The 21,215-nt window shown below is 32.2% G+C and overlaps 3 protein-coding genes across 3 annotated transcripts; 1 reads left to right on the top strand and 2 right to left on the bottom strand.

The window, feature by feature from the left end:
• On the top strand, positions 1 to 5,721 carry LOC125847207 (F-box/kelch-repeat protein At1g55270). The gene is made up of 2 exons (XM_049526876.1): positions 1 to 333; positions 3,542 to 5,721. The coding sequence occupies exons 1-2, from the start codon at positions 271 to 273 to the stop codon at positions 4,790 to 4,792; spliced, it is 1,314 nt and encodes a 437-aa protein (XP_049382833.1). The 5' UTR covers positions 1 to 270; the 3' UTR covers positions 4,793 to 5,721.
• A 2,967-nt stretch (positions 5,722 to 8,688) lies between these two features.
• LOC125847278 (uncharacterized) lies at positions 8,689 to 11,972 on the bottom strand. Its single transcript, XM_049526936.1, has 2 exons — positions 11,240 to 11,972; positions 8,689 to 8,921 (listed from the first exon to the last, which is right to left on the bottom strand). The coding sequence occupies exons 1-2, from the start codon at positions 11,726 to 11,728 to the stop codon at positions 8,877 to 8,879; spliced, it is 534 nt and encodes a 177-aa protein (XP_049382893.1). The 5' UTR covers positions 11,729 to 11,972; the 3' UTR covers positions 8,689 to 8,876.
• A 1,566-nt stretch (positions 11,973 to 13,538) lies between these two features.
• LOC125847269 (non-specific lipid transfer protein GPI-anchored 14) lies at positions 13,539 to 15,365 on the bottom strand. Its single transcript, XM_049526927.1, has 3 exons — positions 14,832 to 15,365; positions 14,547 to 14,642; positions 13,539 to 13,915 (listed from the first exon to the last, which is right to left on the bottom strand). Exons 1-3 carry the CDS (start codon positions 15,175 to 15,177, stop codon positions 13,776 to 13,778), a joined length of 582 nt encoding a protein of 193 aa, XP_049382884.1. The 5' UTR covers positions 15,178 to 15,365; the 3' UTR covers positions 13,539 to 13,775.
• Between the last annotated feature and the right edge of the window lie 5,850 nt (positions 15,366 to 21,215).

Here is a 21,215-nt window from a genome sequence, read left to right as displayed (position 1 = left end):
GTAATCTTCAGTTTATAATTTTGGTCTATAAAGAGAAAAATGCCTATCACTGTTTTGAAGTTGCTGTAGTTCTAACTTCCAAGCACTAATATTTTTGCTTTTTTTTTTTTTGGTTTTTTTTTGTTGGCATTTTGAAAGGGGGGTATAAAGTGCAAAAAGGGTATATCAAAGTTCTTCTTTGGGTTTTAGTTTTCTTGATCTGATTCTTGTGAGGGGTGAAATTGTTGGGATTTGACCAGAATCTTTGTGTATGAAATTTTCATTTCAAAAATGGACCAAACAATTGAGAGGTCTCCAAATGCACATAGGGGTTTTAGAGTTCAAGCTCCACTGGTGAGTTTTCATAATCTTTTGACTTTTCTTTTGTTAATTTGTTTGATTAATGTCTTTTTTTGAAATACCCTGATGAAATTTCCTGGTAAATGAGCTACCTTGACAAGATTTTTTGGTATTTAGCTTGTTTCTTGAAGTACCCTGATGAAAATTCATGGTAAAGGAGCTATCTGTATAAGATTTTTTGGTATTTTGCTTGTTTGTTGAGGTACCCTGATGGAAATTCATGGTAAAGGAGGTATCTTTACAAGAATTTTTGGTATTTAGCTTGTTTCTTGAGGTACTCTGATGGAAATTCATGGTAAAGGAGCTAGCTTTACAAGAATTTTTGGTATTTAGCTGGTTTCTTGAGGTACCCTGATGAAAATTCATGGTAAAGGAACTATCTTTATAAGATTTTTTGGTATTTTGCTTGTTTGTTGAGGTACCCTGAGGGAAATTCATGGTAAAGGAGCTAGCTTTACAAGAATTTTTGGTATTTAGCCTGTTTCTTTAGGTACCCTGATGAAAATTCATGGTAAAGGTGCTAGCTTTACAAGATTTTTTGGTATTTTGCTTGTTTGTTGAGGTACCCTGATGAAAAATCATAGTAAAGGAACTCTGTTTACAAGAGTTTTGGGTATTTAGCTAGTTTCTTGAGGTACCCTGATGAAATTCTTTTGTTAAAGGAGCTACTTTGATAAGAATTTTTGGTATTTAGCTTGTTTGTTGAGGTACTCTGATGAAAATTCATGGTAAAGGAACTATCTTTACAAGCGTTTTTGGTATTTAGCTTGTTTCTTGAGGTACCCTGATGAAATTCCAGGTAAAGAAGATACCTAAGCAACAATTGTTTGTGTTTAGCTAGTTTCTTGAGGTACTCAGATGAATATTTTGTGAAAGGAGCTACTTTGATAAGATTTTTGGTATTTAGCTTGTTTCTTGAGGTACCCTGATGATTTTTTTTCTTATTAAGGGAGTTACTTTGATAAGAATTTTTGGTAATTAGCTTCTTTCTTTTTTAGAAAATTGGGGATAGGGGAATGAGAAGTGTGGGAGGGGATTACAACGTGGGGAATCGAACCCTCACCAATAAGATGAAAGTTCAGGTAGTTGGACTAAGATTCCCCCTGTATGTAGCTTGTTTCTTGAGGTACCCTATGATTTTTTTGTTGTTAAAGTTTCAATCTTTCAATTATTTTTGGTACTTAGCTTGTATAGATTTTGGGTCTGTCTTAATTTGACCTTTTGGGGCTTCTATTAGCATGAAAGATTTTGGGTCTGTCTTAATTTGGCCTTCTGGGGCATCTATTAGCATGAAAATTGGGAGGCGTCCAGGTGAAATTCTTTCTGACTGAGCAACTTTTCAACGGATTCTTTGAACTTGTCCCCTCTATTGGTATCAACATGTTTATGGGGTTAACCTCTTCATGAATTTGAAGATTCATCTTTTTGTCCTCTGCAGTATTATAAAGTTATGAACAACTATGTGCACAAGCTAGCCCGGTCACCACGGCTATTAATATGTTATGAACAACTATTATGTTGTCATCACGTTTCTGGTGATCTCTTTGATTTTAGTTCCTTAGCAATTATATTAGTTCACTCTTTAACAACTGTGTTATTTCAAATTAGCACTAGAAAAAAGATGATTGAATGGTGAGTTGACTTGAGTCTTTGAACTGTTTTAAGACTATAGTTGCCTTTCAGGAATAGAGAATCCCATCACAGGCTCATGGTTAAAGATTGAATGGGGGGTCAATTATTTGTGATAAGTGAATAAAGTTACAATTACATTGCATCTTATTCAACTGAATCTATACGTTGTGTGAGAAGAAGTTTCTACTATGGGGTGAGCTATTTCTTGCTTTTATCGGAGAAGACTGTGATTGCCAAGGAAAGGCTTGAACTTTATAGCTGCATCACATGTGGTTATCTTGATTCTTGATTCCATTCATTCATTGGGAATAACTATGTTTTCTTGATTCTTGATTCCATTCATTCATTGGGAATAACTATGTTGCTCGGACTCTTCAAAATGCTGCCAGGTGTGTGTCGGATCTTCCAAAAGCCATGCATTTTTGGAGGATCTAACATGGGTGCAACTATTTTTGAGGGTCCGAGCAACATAGAGGAAAAATAAGGACATTTATGATTGTCTGTAAGACTATAACATGGAGCTGATTTGCCGTTATCTTTTCATTTCCATTATAAAGAGATCCTCTTCATTTTTTTGTGAAACATTGAGTACCTGCATTTGCAAGTGCCTTTCTTGTGTATCTTCAAAGATTTTTTCCTTTTCAATAGTTTTCCATTGGAGCTTCCCATGAGTTCTTATGTGTTTCCTCACTCCCTTGAGATTCTGATAACTGGACATTCCTTTTCTTAGGAACACATCAAGATTTGCCACTGGTAGATTTGTGAGCACTAATCACTGACACTTAAATTAGGGGTCAATTGATAGGGTGTATAAGAATAGTGCTGACTATGGTGTATTAGTAATGTTTGTATTAGTTTTATCTCAAAAAAAAAAAGTAATGTTTGTATTAGTTATGCTTGCATTAATTATGCTAAGATTATGTCTTATGTTGTGTTTGGTTTATTGTATTAAAAATAATATGCATTGCATAATTTAAAAAAAAGGAAATTGCTTACAAAAATACCCTCCACAAATATGGTGGAGAAGATGTGTAAAATGTTTTGAGGGGCAATTATGTCTCTAATCATATTAATGCATGCATTAAACCCTTTGCATTACTAATATCATGGATTTTCATGTATTAGTTATACATACCTTAATACCAAATAGAGTGTATAACATGTGTTGAAAAAGTGTATCAAACAAGGTACTAATAATACAAAAAGCTAATGCATGCATTATAAACTATACCAAACGACCCCTTATAGTAAAATGATCATTAAAGTGGGTGATATATTTTCTGGTAGGGATAATATGTGAGCTCTTAGCTAATAAAAGCTGCTTCGGTTCGGACCACATAATTTAGACTACTGTGTTTATACCTTGTCCAGGCATTATCCTTTCTCAAACTCACAGTCATGCATATCATCAGCTCTCCTTTTCTCAATTTTAGCTTAAATAGTGAAATGATGATTTGTTTTTATTTCAGTTTTTCTGCTAGTGTATTTGTTAACTTAAAGGCATTCCCCGTTGCTATACTTGTCAGCTGCTAGAAGACACCTGCATTTTCTAATTGGTAAACATTTGCAGGTTGATTCCGTGTCATGCTATTGCAAGGTTGACTCAGGGTTTAAGACAGTTGTAGGGGCAAGAAAGTTTGTCGCAGGATCAAAAATTTGCATCCAGCCGGACATTAATCCTCACGCACACAAGACTAAAAACTCCCGTAGGGAGAGGTCAAGAGTGCAGTCACCTCTTCTGCCTGGTCTACCAGATGATCTTGCAATTGCTTGTCTAATACGTGTTCCTCGTGTTGAACACAACAAGCTCCGTTTAGTCTGCAAAAGGTGGTATCGGCTTCTTGCTGGAAATTTCTTTTACTCACTCAGGAAGAGTCTTGGAATGGCGGAGGAGTGGGTATACGTGATAAAGAGAGATCGTGACGGAAGGATTTCATGGCATGCATTTGATCCAACATACCAACTATGGCAGCCACTTCCACCTCTTCCCGGGGAATATAGTGAAGCCCTTGGATTTGGTTGTGCTGTTCTTAGTGGTTGCCATCTCTACTTGTTTGGAGGAAAAGATCCAATCAAGGGGTCTATGCGACGGGTAATCTTTTATAGTGCTCGTACAAATAAATGGCACAGGGCACCAGACATGCTTCGTAAACGTCATTTCTTTGGTTCTTGTGTAATCAACAATTGTCTTTATGTTGCTGGTGGAGAATGTGAAGGAATCCAAAGGACTCTCCGTTCAGCTGAGGTTTATGACCCCAATAGGAACCGCTGGACCTTTATTGCTGACATGAGCACAGCTATGGTGCCCTTTATTGGGGTTATTTATGACGGGAAATGGTTTTTGAAAGGGCTGGGATCCCACAGAGAAGTTCTAAGTGAAGCCTATAACCCGGAAAACAATGGATGGAGCCCTGTCACTGATGGGATGGTTGCTGGTTGGCGCAACCCAAGTATTTCCATGAACGGTTGCCTTTATGCTTTGGACTGTCGTGATGGGTGTAAACTTAGAGTATATGATGGAGCCTCAGATTCGTGGAATAGATTCATTGACAGCAAACTCCATCTTGGAAGTTCTCGTGCTTTAGAGGCTGCAGCTCTGGTTCCTCTTAATGGTAAACTCTGTATAATTCGTAACAACATGAGCATTAGTATGGTTGATGTATCAAGCCCTGATAAACAAGTGGAAACTAACCCACATCTTTGGGAGAACATTGCTGGTAAAGGTCACTTCAGAACTCTATTTACTAATTTATGGTCAAGCATCGCAGGACGAGGAGGGTTGAAGAGCCATATTGTGCATTGTCAGGTTCTACAAGCCTGAGGATTGTAAGTAATGTCTAGTCGTCCTTCTTGACGAGAACTAGGAATAGGTTCAGTCACTTCAGCCTCTTCTATCTCAAGAACAAAATCTTTTCCATTAAAGCAGTTTTGACATCCTCAACATGGTCTCATTCGGTTTGTGAATCAAATTGTTGCATCATTCATTTTCACTTCCAAATGACCTTCTGCAGCCTCTGCAGATAATGCTCAACCTGGTAATATTTGTGCCTGTCATGTGGAAGTGTTTTGATTGTCCATAATGGCGTTGAAGAGGTGGGATTTCACCGCCAACAGCTCGTGCATGGATTTCTCTGGTATTTTCATACTTTTGCCATTAGTTCATCGCAAACGTCTGTTCAAACGCAGAGTTTGGAAGTAAAAAATGAGGTTGTTTCTTTGCATGAAAAGATCAGATAGCTCTATATTTTGTGTATCCTTTTGGCCTGTAGTTTTTCACCGATAGTTTCCCGTCTTAGAATACCATATTTTGAACATAGGTTGGTCATTGAACTTGAACGATATATAGCCGGAATCTCTGCTTCTTAGCTTCTTCTCTCTGCCTTCTTTTCAAGATTTGTACACAATATAATTGGAATAGGAGTGGCATTGCTAGACAGCATCATGATCTTGCTGCTCCTGCTGTTGAATATGTCGTTTATGATCGGTTAGAACGTAGTGGCTGTGTCATGTCCTAAAGCTTGTGCTTTTCGACGAAAGGTATTGTAGAAACAGGTATTGATAGGTTCAGTGATGTGACATTTTCAAGATTTTGCATGACATGCCTGAGTTTGTATTCATGCTTGCAAAGGTTAATGTAAAATCTTGAAAGAGTTACATGTTGCGTTTTTCGCATTAGAATTCGTCGAATTTCCTGTTTGTTGTAATGTTTTAGATGACATTTGGTTAAATGTAATTCCAAAGTTTTTTTTATTGAAGATGTTATGCTAAAAGTTTTGGTATTATGATGATGACATGAGCTGAGCTTAAATGGGGAAATATGGTTATTGAGGATTGATATGGCCGGCCCTAACTTGTTTGGGATTTGAGGCGTAGCTATTATTGTTGTTGATGCTGCTAAATTAAGTTGCTCGAACTCTTGAAAAATGTTGATCAGTGCATGTTGGATCCTTCAAAAATAGTGCATTTTTGGAGGATCCAACATGAATGCGATAACATTTTGGAGAGACCGAACAACATAGATGCTAAGGGATCATTTAGTAGGATTCATTAGGGAAAAAAAATGTATGTATTAGCTTTGTGTATTACTAATATGTTGTTTGGTTTTTAATATTTGCATTAGCATGTTTCCCCTTTAATCATTTTCCACATCACTAACACCGTATTTGTGGAGGATGTTTTTGTAAACAAATACTTTTTTTTTTAATTATAAAAATTATGTATTTTTAATACACCAAACCAAACAATGCATAGGAACAAATATCGGCATAACTATTATCAACTAATACCAATATTATTAAAACATTACATTCGGCACTATTTTTATACGTTCTATCAAACGACCCTCGGCACTATTCTTATACACTCTATCAAACGACCCTGAAAACAATTGTGTTTATCTTGCTTGTGAGCTTCTTGGACCAATAAGAGTTTTCTGCTCTGACTATTATTGTTAATTATATTATTTTTATAACCGAGAAATCCTCGAGGACAAGCAACGGTTCTAAACTTGGTCAATAAGAGTCTTGTTCCTCAACCCTTCTTCACTTATATATTAGACTTACCTGTTGTACGTTTAAATTGGTGACGTGCATCTAACTCACACAATCACATCATAACACATTTGGCAACTTCACTTCACAAGAATGACAGAACAAATATACTATATATTTTCACTCGAGAACATTACAATTCCAAGAAAGAACTAAATAACAACAACAACAAACAACATATTCAATATAGTTCCACAAGTGGGTGTAGGGAGGGTAGAGTATATGTAAACTTTATTCCTACCTTGATAGGTAGAGAGACTGTTTCCGATATACCCTCAGCTCAAGAAAAGCAAAAAACACAACATTTATGGAAACAAGAAACAACTAAACAAAGCATCATATATGTATCTTAAGTCCCTCTATTAAGCATTTCTTGAAATTTCTTGAATGATTTTTCTCTTTCAAACCTAAGTTGTTTTCTGAAATTCTTGATAAAATCATCAGCCAACTTGTTCACATCCTCCACCAAGAACTTGTGCCTCATCGACGCGATTTTCTCTCTATTTCCACCATCTTTTTGCAACCCCTTCATATTTTTTGATGAATTTTCCTGGTGATTATGATGATGATGATCCATTTGAAACTTATTTTTCGCGTTTTTCGCACTTCTATGGAGGTTGAAGAGTTAAGTTAAATGTTGATGGTATTCTTATCTAGTGAAACTTGATGTTTAAATAGTTGCAAAATTGTGAGTTTAAATTGTTTGTTTTTTTAGCTTTAAAGCATGAGTTTTTCATGGGAAAAAAGCAAAGGAAAGAAGAAGGAAAGTTATAAAGATTAGTTAATTTATTCATGAGTGAAAGGCATTCTTATGAATACTTTGAAGCCAAAAAGGAAAAGGCAAAGCACTTATTTAGTTATTGTTAAATTTTAAATTTAGTCCTTGTGATGTCTGACTAAGCACATTTAACTTTCAATTAATTGAAATGCATATTTTTATCCACTTCTTCGTGATTATTATTAATTGTCCATTTAGTTGTCTCTGTTTTATGTTACGCTTATATTGTTACTTCATATTTTACGGTAATATGTTTTAAATATCGTCCAAATGTAACATGTTTCCTACCCAAAGGGACTAAATACATGCATTTCACATAATTGAAGGTCAAAATGTGATTTATCAAATTTTAAGAGGATCTAAATTAGAATTTATCAATAATCGAGGGACTAAAAGTGTTATGATCTCTTTTTTTATTGTTAGGTTTTTTGTTTTTCTATACGGTTTAGCATCTCAAAGGATGGTGCAGCAGATGAGGCTGGTCCTCCCTTAGTCAGAGGTTTTGGGTTCGAGTCCCGACAGGGGCAAAGGCAGCATATAATGAGGGGGTTCGGGCAAAAAATATTACTATTTATACATGGTTAAAATTATTTTTTAGGTATGTATAATAGATGTCGAACTCCCTTCCACTAATTCGTGTGTTTACTTCTCAGATTTTGAACCCCCTTATTAAAATTTCTAGCTCCGCCACTGAGTCCTGAGTATGGAAAAATCCTTGATAGGGAGAGCTTCCCTGCCTACGCGATGCTAATTTGAAATAATCGAGCTCCAATGCAGATACCGTACATGGGAAACCCAAAAAAAGCATCTCAAAGGAAAGTTGCAGAATTGTTTATTACTAGTGCAAAAAACTGACATAAATTTATAAATAGATTAATGGATGGTTGAAAAAGTTTAGGGTCTTAATAAGTAATTTTCAACTTTATGACTTTGAAAAGATGGTGGGTGTATTTATAAACTACAAAAAGAAGTTATGAGGAAATAACAAAAAAAATTAAAAATTACCTAACTTGTCCATGATGTATTATATTATCACTCTCTTTAATGGATTAAATATAAAAATTAGATCTTTATATTATATCAGCACAAAATGAGCTTACTTACGTTCGATGTTTACATCAAATTACGTAATGATTAATTAATATTAACGTATTCTCACCTTAATTTATCATGTAGGTCTTGAAAATGAGACAAAGTTGGATTGAAAATAATTGGAAAAAAAATGCTTCTAGAACTTAGAGTTTTGAATCCACACAGTTTTAAATGTTTAATAACTTTTCACATATTTATTATGTTTCGTATCGAAAATACTAAAACAGACTGCACGTGTCTTGACTAGGAAGGGTGGTGTAAGAGAGGAATATACATCAACCAATGTGTAATCAAACATCGAGGAAATGATTTAATATAGTCCTTCACAATTTGAATAGAAGAAAATGATCCTACAAAGATCGTCTTATAATAAACGATACACATGTGGAATCTTTAATCTTGATCATATGTCACAACAAATGAAGTAAACTAACAGTACATTTTTCCAGTGCTAATTTCACCTTGAGTTGCATATTTGTTCCCATTTACTCGGTAATAAGCATTTGCATATCATTGACAGGAGCTGGAAGCTGCAAATATAGATAACTTCTTGTTACAACTTACAAACGTCAAGGGGTCGTTCGGTAGATAGTTAGAGTTATACATGTATTAGTGATACATGGATGAGTTATAACGTAATCTACGTGTTATTTTATGCAGAGATAAGTTATTCATGTATTACTTATTCCAACTTCTATCCTGCATAAAATAATCCATAATCCATAGATTCCCTCATAACTTATACATGTATAGGATGTGCGGGTTTCTGAATTGCAAATCAAACACCGTATTAATGTTATGCATGATGAACTTAACTTCTAACTAGCTATCAAACGTGGTGTTACTTATACTTGCACGAGTCATTTTCAAACAGCTACCAAACAACCCCTAGTTCTTCTTCCTTGACTTTTTTTCCCCCTTGAAAAACTCATGCTTTGAAACAACATCTTAAACTCATAATTTTGCAACTATATATACAAACAACAAATTTCACTAGCTAAGAATCCATCATCATTTTATACTCTTCAACCTCAGGAGAAGCGCGAAGAACACTCGTAGAAGTTTCAAATGGATCAATCACAAAAAGGGTTCTTCAAATATGAAGGGGTTGGAGAAAGATGGTGGGAAAAGAGAGAGAATCGCGTCGATGAGGTGGTTCTTTATGGAGGATGTGAACAAGTTGGCTGATGATTTTATCATTTTACCCAACCTGTTGCCTAATATGCAGTATTCAACTCTCTTCTCAGTCAATTTTTCGCCAAATTCACCAATCAAGAGAGAAAACTAATCTGTCAGCAAATGAAATTCCAATACAAGATTCGGAACTCTTATACGTCCAAGGTTCAATATTGAAATAATTTCAGAGGTTTTCCTGACTTTGTCTGTCTCAACACACGATACGAACACCTCAACTTTTTTTAGAACATGTACGATTCAAATAGCAATGAATCGAAGCACTTCTTTTTACACTATTTCAGAAACTCAAGGACTCAATCGTATGGATTATGTAAAATACACGATTTCCAATCCTAGCAGGAAACAGATACTCAGCTTAAAGTGAGTAAACAGAATTTCCAAAATCCTGTTAGCACAGACTAAATTTCCCTAGTAAATGATCAGACCTTTCTACCAAGTATCAAAGAAAGGCAAAAAAGTCCTGAAATGGAAGTTGCAGCAAACTCAAAGACTGTTCCTCAGACTCTTCAAACATATTGTTGTGTGTGTGTGTCAAAAGTCCTCCAAAAGGTATGCCTTTTTGGAGGATCCGACACGAGTGCAGCAACATATTTAGAGGATAAGACACAGACACCAAGTAGAAGCTCTACTTGGACGAATAATGAAGTCTGGAAAGTGCAATAAAGAATCTACCTTTTAGTGCAAAAAAGTGACCTTATATACTATGTTGACAGTGTGTATCAGATCCTCCAAAAGTAATGCATGTTGGCGGATCCGACACAGTTGCAGCAACATTCTGAAAAGTCAGAACAACATAGCTTGTATATACAATGTGATTTTCCGCCCCTCTAGCTCCACCCCCGAACACATATAGTACTCTTAAGACTATACTCTTAAACAGAACAGAAAAGCAAAAACTTTGGAAGAAAAAGTATATTATGTTGATAGGTGTGTGTTGGATCCTCCAAAAGTAGTGCATCTTGGAATATCCCATATTTGGAGAATCCGAGCAACATAGCTTATATATACAATATACTTTTCCGTCCCTCTAGCTCCAAACCCAACAACATATACTCTTAATCGAACAACTGTTAGCAATATATTTTCCAACAACAACAACTATGACTCAATCGCAAACAAGTTCGGATAAACTAAACTCTTAAACAGAACACAAAGACAAAAACTTTGAAAGAAAAAGTATATTATGTTGATAGGTGTGTTGGATCCTCCAAAAGTAGTGCATCTCGGAATATCCCATATTTGGAGAATCCGAGCAGCATAGCTTATATATAAAGTTTAATTTCCGTCCCTCTAGCTCCGCACCCAACAACATATACTCTTAATAGAACAACACCTACTATGACTCAATCACATACAAATAGGGGTCGGCTATACTCTCAAACACAACACAAAGACAAAAACTTCGAAAGAAAAAGTATACTATGTTGACAGGTATGCGTTAGATCCTCCAAAAGTAGTGCATCTTGTAATATCCCCATTTTGGAGAATCCAAGCAACATAGCTTGTATATACAATGTAATTTTCCACGCCCAACAACATATACTCTTAATAGAACAACAACAACAACTACGACTCAATCACAAACAAGTCGAGATCGACTATACAATCAAACAAAACAAAAAGACAAAAACTTTGAAAGCAAACTAATTACCTGTAGAACTTGTCTCAAAGATCCATTCTTCATACAAGAATGAATAGTCTCAAACTGATGAATATCAAGCTTCTTGTTAACAAGACCAATCTGAAAGTAAACATTATCAGAAAGTGGCAAATCAACTCTAATTTCTTTAACATTAAACCAAAACAAGAATCTTTTCACTTCAATCCCTTCCAACTCAGTAATTGACCCAATACCTAGTTTCCCACTAATCTTTTCAGCATAATAAACCAAATATTCAAACTCTACATAACAAGGGGCTTTCAGAAATACTTCAAAGTTTCCATCTTTATCAAGATTATAGGATTCCACAGTGTCTGGAAAGATGCCACGTGGCAGCCCATATACTGTGAGAATATCATACACTGTGGGTTTTGGTTTTGGTTCTGGCTGTGGTGATGGGCTGAGGATGAAAGAGATAGTAAAAGGGGTTAATATGAAGAAAATAAGAAACCCCAAATGGAATCTTGAATTGAAAGCCATGAATGGTGGTTGAACAGGGAAATTGTGTTTTAGATGGTTGTACCTTCTTGTTAAAGAGGTGTACCTTAATTTTGGGGGTTGGGGGTTGGGGGTGGGGGGTACAGTTTTATTGGTTTAAGTCTTGAAGAAGATATAGAAGGAGTCTCGAATGGAAAGCCATGTTTTTGTTGAACAAATTGAACTTTGGAAGAGGTAGGTGTGCTTTAGATGGTTGTACATTGTGCTTAAAGAGGTGTACACTAATTTGGAGGGAGAAGCAATATGAGAACAAGAAGGATGGGTTTGATTTGGACTTTTGTGATTACATGGAAGAAAGAAGCCAAAAAAAGTGCAATTTCTTGGAAGGAGGGTGTGTATCTTTTATCCAAAACTATTCTGTTTTGGATATTTTTGTTTATCTCATCCCACGTATCAAGTGATTCTTTGGTTCTAATTTGTATATGTTATTTTATTAAGTATGAAGATTTGTTTTTTTTTTAAAAAAGATAGAATTTATAATTTAAAACAAGTCATAAATACTGTATAATGAGAAATTTAAAATTATATATATTATTTTTACTTAAGAACTTTTTTTCAGTCGATAACTACTTTGATATCGCGATTAATTTTAGTTCTCATCGCATAACATCATAAGACTTGTCAAAGGGAGAAACGCCCTACTAGAATTTTTTCCAATCACAAAATTCAAATACAAGACTTTAAATTAACAATAAAGAAATTCTATTCATAAAATTCAAACACAAGACTTTGGGTTAAAACTAAAGGAATTCTATTCATCTACCATAACTCTGAATGGAATGGATAAGATTTATTCAAGTTAATTAGAGGCTGCAAATTCGGACTATAGTACATAAGAAATTATAGTAAATACCGTTTTCCTTATCTTATATTGCACAAATTTGTCGAGGCCCTGTTAACCATGAGACATTGAACCATGCAACGTAAACACCCACGTTTATTGTTAACAATCCATTCGTCACATTCAAGAAGTTTTCTGTTACCTCTCCGTAAGAGTTTTTACCTTTTCTGATCTTTTGATGACTTGAATTCACAATCTCAAATTGAAAGTGAAGAATGTTTACCATTAGAGCAACCCCCTCTTAGGTACATTTTCGGGCCAAGTGTATGGGCTAGTTTGAGTTTTAGACTTTGAGAATTGGGCTATTTTTTCAGTCCAATTTTACACAAATGCTTCATTTTTAGGCTATATTTAGATTTCGTCCCTATTTATAAAAGTTGAGTAAATATAACTCCTTACAAAATTTACCTTGCATATAGCATTATTGGACTCGAGTCTAATATTAGTTGATGAGCAGAGTGGAATATCACATTGATGATAGACGAGAACCATTATGGTCGCTTATATAGTTTGGATAATTCTCTTTATGAGTTAGGCTCAAAACCTAATGTGTCATGATTTTCAGAGCCAGGCCCAATCCGATGTATCCTGGATAAGAAAGGTGGAAATACCTCCAATTCATGATTATGCACGTTGCAAACAGTATAGAACCTTGAAGAAAGAATATTCGAATCTGGAGGTAAGATGAAGGGGGTGATGAATAGAATGGAATACCACATCGGTGACACACGAGAACCTTGGATTTTTTTATGGCGTAGACTATCTTTTAGATGTGAGTTAGGATCAACCATATAAGGAGCCCAGAGTTTTCATCTGTCAATAATGTGGTAATTCATTCCATTTATCACCACATCCCACACCTCACACTCAAATTCAGATTTTCACTATTCGATTTGAAGTGTACATATTAATCGAGCCTTCATGAAAAATATTGAAATGTGGATAAAAAAAATTCCAAAAATAATAACTCAAGTTTTTCACACATAGCAAATATATTTTTCTGTTTTTGATAGCTAAAAGAAAAAAGATATTCCAAAGAATTGAAGATCACAAATCAGGAGTTCCAAAATAAGAAAACAAAAGACACACTAATAAAAGCCAACAACACAAAAGGAAACACAAAAAGGTAAAAGTACAAATGTGATTTTTTTTTTTTTTTGAAAAAAACAATAATTATGTATTAAAAAGTTAGGTGAGATATGAAAGCACCAAAATGACCAAAAAGCCCATAGTCATTTCCATAAATCCCATCCATCTCCTTCTATGTCCTCCATCATTCTTATCATTTGTTGAAGAATTTGCTGGTTTTCCACTAGAGTTTCCACTAACTGTATAAAAATAAATTAATCAAAGGTCAAAAATGGAAAAAAAAGATTACTCACTCTACTTTATTTTAACGCGATATTGTTTGACTGAACACAAAATTTAAAACGAAAAACACTTGTGGTATTAGTTATAGAAACACTACTAATTAAAAACCCTTTTCGATGGATAAGATCGACAAACGTCCATCAATACAGAATGATTACCGACAGCAACAAACTGACGGACTGTAGCATCTCAAAATAGATTCCTTTAAATGACATTTTTATGGCTATATAAGCAATAATAAAACCAAGGGAATCCAATATCTATAGATACATAAAAATAATTTTGATCTCTTATATGTACAATTTAAATTTTCAAAAATAAAAAAGATGTTGATGAACCCCTTACAACCTCCTAGCTCTGACGTTGACTATAAGAGCATGTCATCGAGGGTAAAATAAGAAGTTAAAATTTTAAAAAATTTATTATATATATAAATAAATGTTTTATATTATTTTTTAAACAGATTAAAAAAATAAAAAAGGGTGGTATAAAATGAAACAGAAAGATAAATGATAAAGACAAAAAAAAAAACAGAATTAATTTAAATTTATTAAAAAAAAATTGATTGATTTTCTTCTTTTTTATTACCTGGTGCAGATGGAGCAGCAGAACTTCCTTTTGCATTTTTTGCAAAATCTTGAAAAATCTTAGCATCTGGTGAATTTGGTGCCAAATGCAACAAATCTGCAAAATAAATCACAACTCCAAATTTCAAAATAAATATAATTACAATATAATTGATATATTTTGTATTTTTATTTTTTTAGGTTACTAATTTTATTTTATGTATAGTAACTCATAATTATCTTCCATTTGGCTCGATATCAGTATATAGAAATTAATCGCTTAAAAAAACACGTGTCATGTACTTACCGGTGCACATAGATACATTAGACATATTAGGGGGAGCATGACATAAAGTAGGGAGGCTTAATGCAAGTGTAGCATTGATCTTAAGACCAAGGCTAGGGTCATTTCTGTCTTTTACCAAGATACATAGACATATCTTGCTCTTGTCTAAAACTTCTTTTAAACCGGTGCAACAATCCGGTGTGGGAGCTTTGGCTTCACCGCTAACATAAGGAAGACACGTGGCCAAACCGACGAGTTGGTTAGCACATTCTTCTCTATCTTTATCGAGATTAGCACTCAAAAACCCTAATAATAAGATCAAGAAGAAGAAAGAAAGTTCAAAAGTCACAAGTTTTTTTGAACTCATTTGGAACAATTTGTTTTTTTTTTTGAAGGAATAATTTGGGAGTATGAAAGAAAGATGTATAGACAAAATAATGAATAAGTGATGGGAAAGTTTGCTTTTTATGCTTTGTTTTTGTGACAATAATTGTATTTATTGTGATGTGTTCTAAAAGAATGGAGAAAAATAGGTGTGGTAGGAGATAGAAATAAATAGGTTGTGTATGGTTTTTGAAGTGTAAAAGTTTGTCTAGTTATAGACTTAAAGAGGATTCACATGTGCTAATGTTACTATATTCCCATTATTTTATAATATTTTAATAATAACATATTCAATAAAAAATAATAAATGATGGATCAGAAAAGATTAAAGTATATGCACGCAGACCTTACTCTTACCTCATAGAAATAGAGAGGCATGCAACACGAGGACATTCCCGAGGATCACTTATCCTATAGTAACACTACTGATCTCATCCAAACACGTTTAATTTTAATGAAATTTGATATAATGTTGGTATGATTGCATCAATATTTTAACATATAATTATTTAAATAATGTTTTACTCTAGAAAAAGTTCATGATCAAATCTCATTTATTCACTTAGTTTCAAAGTTCATTTTTTTTAATAACTTTTTGTAAGATGAGTTTTATTGTAACTCTATTCTCAATGATTTTTTTTTTATAATATTCGACATGTTGCCTAGTTAATACGTAGTTTTATGAAGCAGATTCTCTCTTTTATAGCGTTCGGATTATTTAAGAGGTGAAACTATAAGCAATTTTATATAAAGTGAAATTAGTAACTTGAAAACTATGGCATATTACCCAGCCCAATTATATATAGGTCAAATAATGTATATATTTTTAATATTATTAATTTATATAAGTGAAATTCTATTTTAAAATCTATATAATTATGAACCAATGGAATTTATTTACTTCTAGTTGCTTTTAAATTTATATTTTCCTCCTTTTAGAGAATTTATCCTTTTTTTTTTTACCAATTGCAATTTGTAAATGTTTTTTTTTCTACTTAGTTCCTTAATGATTGGAATAGCCTTGATTTTTTTTTATTAGTACTATTTTTTATTAATGAATGTAAAAATAAATCTAAAAATACATAATTTGCTTGGTGCGTTATTATCTAGTAGTTATACTGACATTTTCATTATTTATTAACAATGTCACCTACTGCATTTAAATCAAATGGTCCCAATTCTTGAAAAAAAAATAAAAATACACCCATAGTTAGAAATGAATTGTTTCTTTCATCTTCCAAAAATTTCCATTTTCATAGTATTTGTTTTTCACTGGTATTCGATACTCATTTTGAAGCTCTGATTAATTTGAATATGTATCGCATAAGACTCATTCAAAGGGAAAATGTTCCCTATTGGAATTTTCTTTATTCATAGACCCAAATTCGAGATATTTGATTAAGCATACTGAAAAAATATTCATTACATCACAATCCTTAATGACACTGAGTATTCGTTTTAGGATTCCGACTAATTCAGGTTCATGTCACGAGAAGTGCTCCCATCGAGAATCTTTTCACTCCCAAACTTTGAACTCGAAACTTCTTGTTGAAAGTAAGGATATAATTTGACAACAACGAGTATACACTTCAATATCCGACTAATTTTAAATTTACGCAGCGTATATTTATTATTTTATTTGGAAAAAATAATTCGTTTGTGATGTTTTCTTTTTGGATTATTTTTTTGGGGGACTAAAATCCAATATATAAAACAAAAAATAATATATTCAAATGTTATCCCGTGATAAATCCAGATTTAACCCGTGACAGTATGTTTAATCCGTGATAATAGTTAGTTAATTAACTCAATTTTATATCATAAAAATTAGTTATTTAGACCAAACAAAAATAAAATTTGTAATTTAGTATTAAAATTATTATTAGATGAATCTTTTTTGTGATCCTTTTTGTCCGAGTAGATCCACAATATAAGTTACGAATTCGATCAACAGAGAAACTAAGAGATTTATTAATGGATATATAAGAGTAATTTCAAGATTTAGTATATAATTATATGAATAATATTTAACATATGTGCATAATATAATTTTTTGACGAGGGAAGTTCAACATCTGGCCAAGTTAGGGGTGGAGCAAGAAGCTAAACACTTGGATACACGTTCGATTACTGACGTAATCAGAAATTTCGTTAAGAATATTTAAGGGTACTTTCAAGATTTGTATACAAGTATAAGTAATATTTGACCTATATACAAAATAATTTTTCGATAAAGGGCGTTCAACGAATCACCCTTCAATTAAGAGAAGAGCTAGATGTTTCGAGATTTAGTATATATAAAAATATACAGTAATATCATGCTTATATATATAATAAATATACTCTTTTGACGAAGAGCGTTCTATTGATGACCCTTCAGCCAAGAGTGAAACGACATGCTTAAATAAATGGATTCAAATAATTAAACTCAGTAATTTCTGCTTAAACAATGTACTTGTATTGAAACTTTATTAAATATGTACAAAATATTAAATATTAAATTCAATTATTATCATTTTAAAATTCAAAACTCATAAAATTACACATTGTGCTAAAATTTCAAACTAATAAAATTCAAATTACGAATCCATATTTGCCTTTTATCTCTCTTATAAGAGAAAATAAATATTTTTTCCAGTTTGACATGATCACAGAAGTACCAATTTGTGTATGGATTATTAGATTGGATCATAATATTCTTCTCATGTGATAGAAGAATTATCTTTTTTATATTAATTAATAATTTTATATTTTATTTTATAATTCAATGAACATGTGATCCTGACTAATTTTGGATCTATTCATGATCTTGAATCAAGAGGATTTTTTATTTTTTTTGGTATTTGCTATTTTGTTTCGAGTCAAATTCGTATTTTATAAAATTCATTAAAAAATAATACTTTATTAACGCCTTAAAAAATAATTACATGTAATACTTAATAACAAATGAGATGAGTAACTAAAAAATGTGAAAAATTACCTAATACAACTTGTTAAATATATGAATAATTTATAAAGGATAGAAATTAATTACGAAATTTGTCGTTAATAGATAGGGCAAAATAGTTCATAGCTAACATGTTTTTTTTTTTTCTAAAATAATTTATCTCTAATATGTTATGAAATAGAATTAGCAGTGAATATTTTATATTTTAGGGATAGAAATTATTTGTTTATTAATTAATAATGTATTTATGGAAAAAGTGATCAATTTTTTGCAACTAAAAACCAACACGTGTTGTGAGAAAATAATAAAATTGTATCCATAATGTTCATTTAATTAAATTGGTTGTGATCATGGGTCACCTTATTTATTTATCATTAAATGCTAAATTTAACGATTAGCTCAACCTAAAAATCTTATTAGGTCCCATTATTTTCTCTAGTTAATAAAATTTGAAATAATTTAGCATCATAATGTACCGTTCAATTAAACTCTCTCCAAAATTTTAAATCTCCAAACTTATATTTGGAGGTTCTTTTCTTGATTTCTCACTCAGTATTCAATATCTATATTAGAGTCCGACTAAATTCATTTTACGTGTTGCAGGGTTCATTTTTGGGGAGACACACTAATAAAAAAAATTCCATTCTCATAGCTCGAACCATAGAGCTTTGGTTGGGTAGAGGGATCTCAACCAATTCACTACGACCCTTGTTGATTATATCGTTGAAGCTATCCCTTCACGTATGAATCTTTACAAATGTAATCTTGCTTATCATCCTCGTATATAAAATTATAAAAGTAGTGTAAATATAACATTACATAAAGGAACCAAAAGCATATAATTTAGTTAATCGACGATATGTTTAATTAGTCATTTATCATAAGAACCAAAAATTAAAATTTACTAATAACTAATAGACAAAAAATATACATACCCTAGTATGAGATCATCTTCGACATGCCTTTTTTGATATTCGTATTGGATTTACAAATAATCAAATTCGCATCGCGTAAGTCACGTTAAAGAGAAAACATTTTCTAATCTCTATCAAGAGTTTCATTACGGAATTACCCACATCACATCATATTCTATATTAAAATTTTAGATATTCTTATCAATGTACACATCACATCGATCATTCTTGATTAAGAAACTTGATCGTGATTTTCATAATAATTAACGAAACTCGATCATGATTTTCACAATAATTATTAATGTCCACACTATATCTAATTAATTATTGTGGTGTGTAATATTCTTTACATATTTTTTAAATATGTAAACTTAAAATTATATATATCTAAATTTTAATTCAAAATTTAAAAAAATTTAACGATCGAAATTCTAAATATGTCACGCAAATTAGTAAATAGAGAATGTACCTAGCATAAGGGTAATATACGTATACCTAATATCTAGGGCAAAAGTCTGCATCATAATTAATGGAATTTTAACTTCCAACTGCTCAAAATGCATTAAATTTTCATAATAATTATTGATTTACTTTTTAACCACATATCTTTCATTAAAAAAACGAAACTTTTCATTTAGGGCTTAATTATATTTAGGAAAAATCCTTTCGGTCAGAATGATATTTTACCCATGTTATTTTACCTTTTAAAATATTTTTGCCCTTTTAATTTTAATACATTTTAACTAAAAAAATGGAAAAAAGATCAGTTTATTTTAAAATAAAAAAGATATTATAATTTTTAAAAATTTCTGGCCAAATTCTCTGGCCATTTAGCATTACCCTTATATTTAAATATCCTTGTTTTGAACTAAACAATCCTTTTAGAGACGAAGGAACTTCTTGATCTCCGCAATTTCAGCCAATAATCGACTATAAAGATGATTTTTATTGAGAGAAGGCCTAAAACAGTTCCTCATCTTTGGGTTAAGACTCAAAATCATCCTTGAGTTTTTACATGGAGCATTAATAGTCCCTCATGTTTGCAATATTGGTGCACTTTTGGTCCTCCCCTAAACTTTTGCATATTTTTTAACATTAATTTTGTTCATAATTTTATGTAAGGAATGTCCCATCATCTTTGCATATATTTAGTAGAAATAATAACTCTATGTGAGAGAAAGTGAGAAGAAGAACACATTGTTCTGTTCAGTATAAATATTACTGCAGCTAAACTAAGAATATTTTAACATATGACATTGCAAGAAAAGAGAAATTTGTAATATTGCACGTGAAATCGTCGTGATGAACCTCTCGACTTTACCTGCAATACGATTTCTACTAAACAAAACAATGTGTTTTTCTTCTCACAATCTCCACATGGAGTTATTATTTCTACTAAATATATAAAATGACAAATGTACATAAATTATGAATAAAATCAATGTTAAAAAATAGGCAAAATTTTGAAGGAGGACCAAAAGTGCACTAATAATACAAACATAAAGGACTATTAGTGCTCCATGTGAAAACTCAAGGATGACTTTGAATCTTAACCCAAAGATGAGGAAGTATTTTTGGCTTTCTCTCGATTTTTATCTATCTAACTGTAACACTTTATAATCGTTATTAGTGTGTGTACAACAATTACATATTCAATGTCATTCTGAATTTGAAAATAATAACATACATGCAAATTTACTCCTTTACAAAAGTAGAGAAATTATTTTTGAAAATCTTGACACGAATACAATATATAATAAGTGTATAATCAATGTATATATATCTTTAAAGAAACAGCTAGGACTACCACATGAATGAAAGGAACAACTACTTCCAACTGTCAAAAAAATGTAATAAAAGCCCATAATGTCCAATCCAACAAACTCAAAGCTGTTCTTTTAAAGTTTCATTCATTAAACATTACTATTGTACCACATTAATAATCGCGGTGAAGTAATAAATACTTTTTCATCATTAATTAAAGATTTTAGATATAAATTTCGAATATAAAGTCGTATTTGATAAAGAGTAATTTACCTTCGAGGTGAATCTTTTCAATGTATTAGCATTACCATAAACCAATAAACATTTCAACGTAGTGGCATAATTACCACACACCAATTTACATGTTCATAGTGGATACCGGACATCAACAATAATA

The sequence above is a fragment of the Solanum stenotomum genome, chromosome 1, assembly GCF_019186545.1.
Source record: "Solanum stenotomum isolate F172 chromosome 1, ASM1918654v1, whole genome shotgun sequence".
NCBI lineage: Eukaryota > Viridiplantae > Streptophyta > Magnoliopsida > Solanales > Solanaceae > Solanum > Solanum stenotomum.
This window is presented reverse-complemented; position numbering and strand designations above follow the sequence as displayed.

Coding starts and splice junctions, on each gene's coding strand:
- LOC125847207 (XM_049526876.1), top strand. CDS start 271: ATGGACCAAACAATTGAGAGGTCTCCAAATGCACATAGGGGTTTTAGA. Junction 334..3,541: donor TTAGAGTTCAAGCTCCACTG/GTGAGTTTTCAT, acceptor AAACATTTGCAG/GTTGATTCCGTGTCATGCTA.
- LOC125847278 (XM_049526936.1), bottom strand. CDS start 11,728: ATGGCTTTCAATTCAAGATTCCATTTGGGGTTTCTTATTTTCTTCATA. Junction 8,922..11,239: donor CTTTGAGACAAGTTCTACAG/GTAATTAGTTTG, acceptor CTATATTTGCAG/CTTCCAGCTCCTGTCAATGA.
- LOC125847269 (XM_049526927.1), bottom strand. CDS start 15,177: ATGAGTTCAAAAAAACTTGTGACTTTTGAACTTTCTTTCTTCTTCTTG. Junction 14,643..14,831: donor TAATGTATCTATGTGCACCG/GTAAGTACATGA, acceptor TTTATTTTGCAG/ATTTGTTGCATTTGGCACCA. Junction 13,916..14,546: donor TGCTGCTCCATCTGCACCAG/GTAATAAAAAAG, acceptor ATTTTTATACAG/TTAGTGGAAACTCTAGTGGA.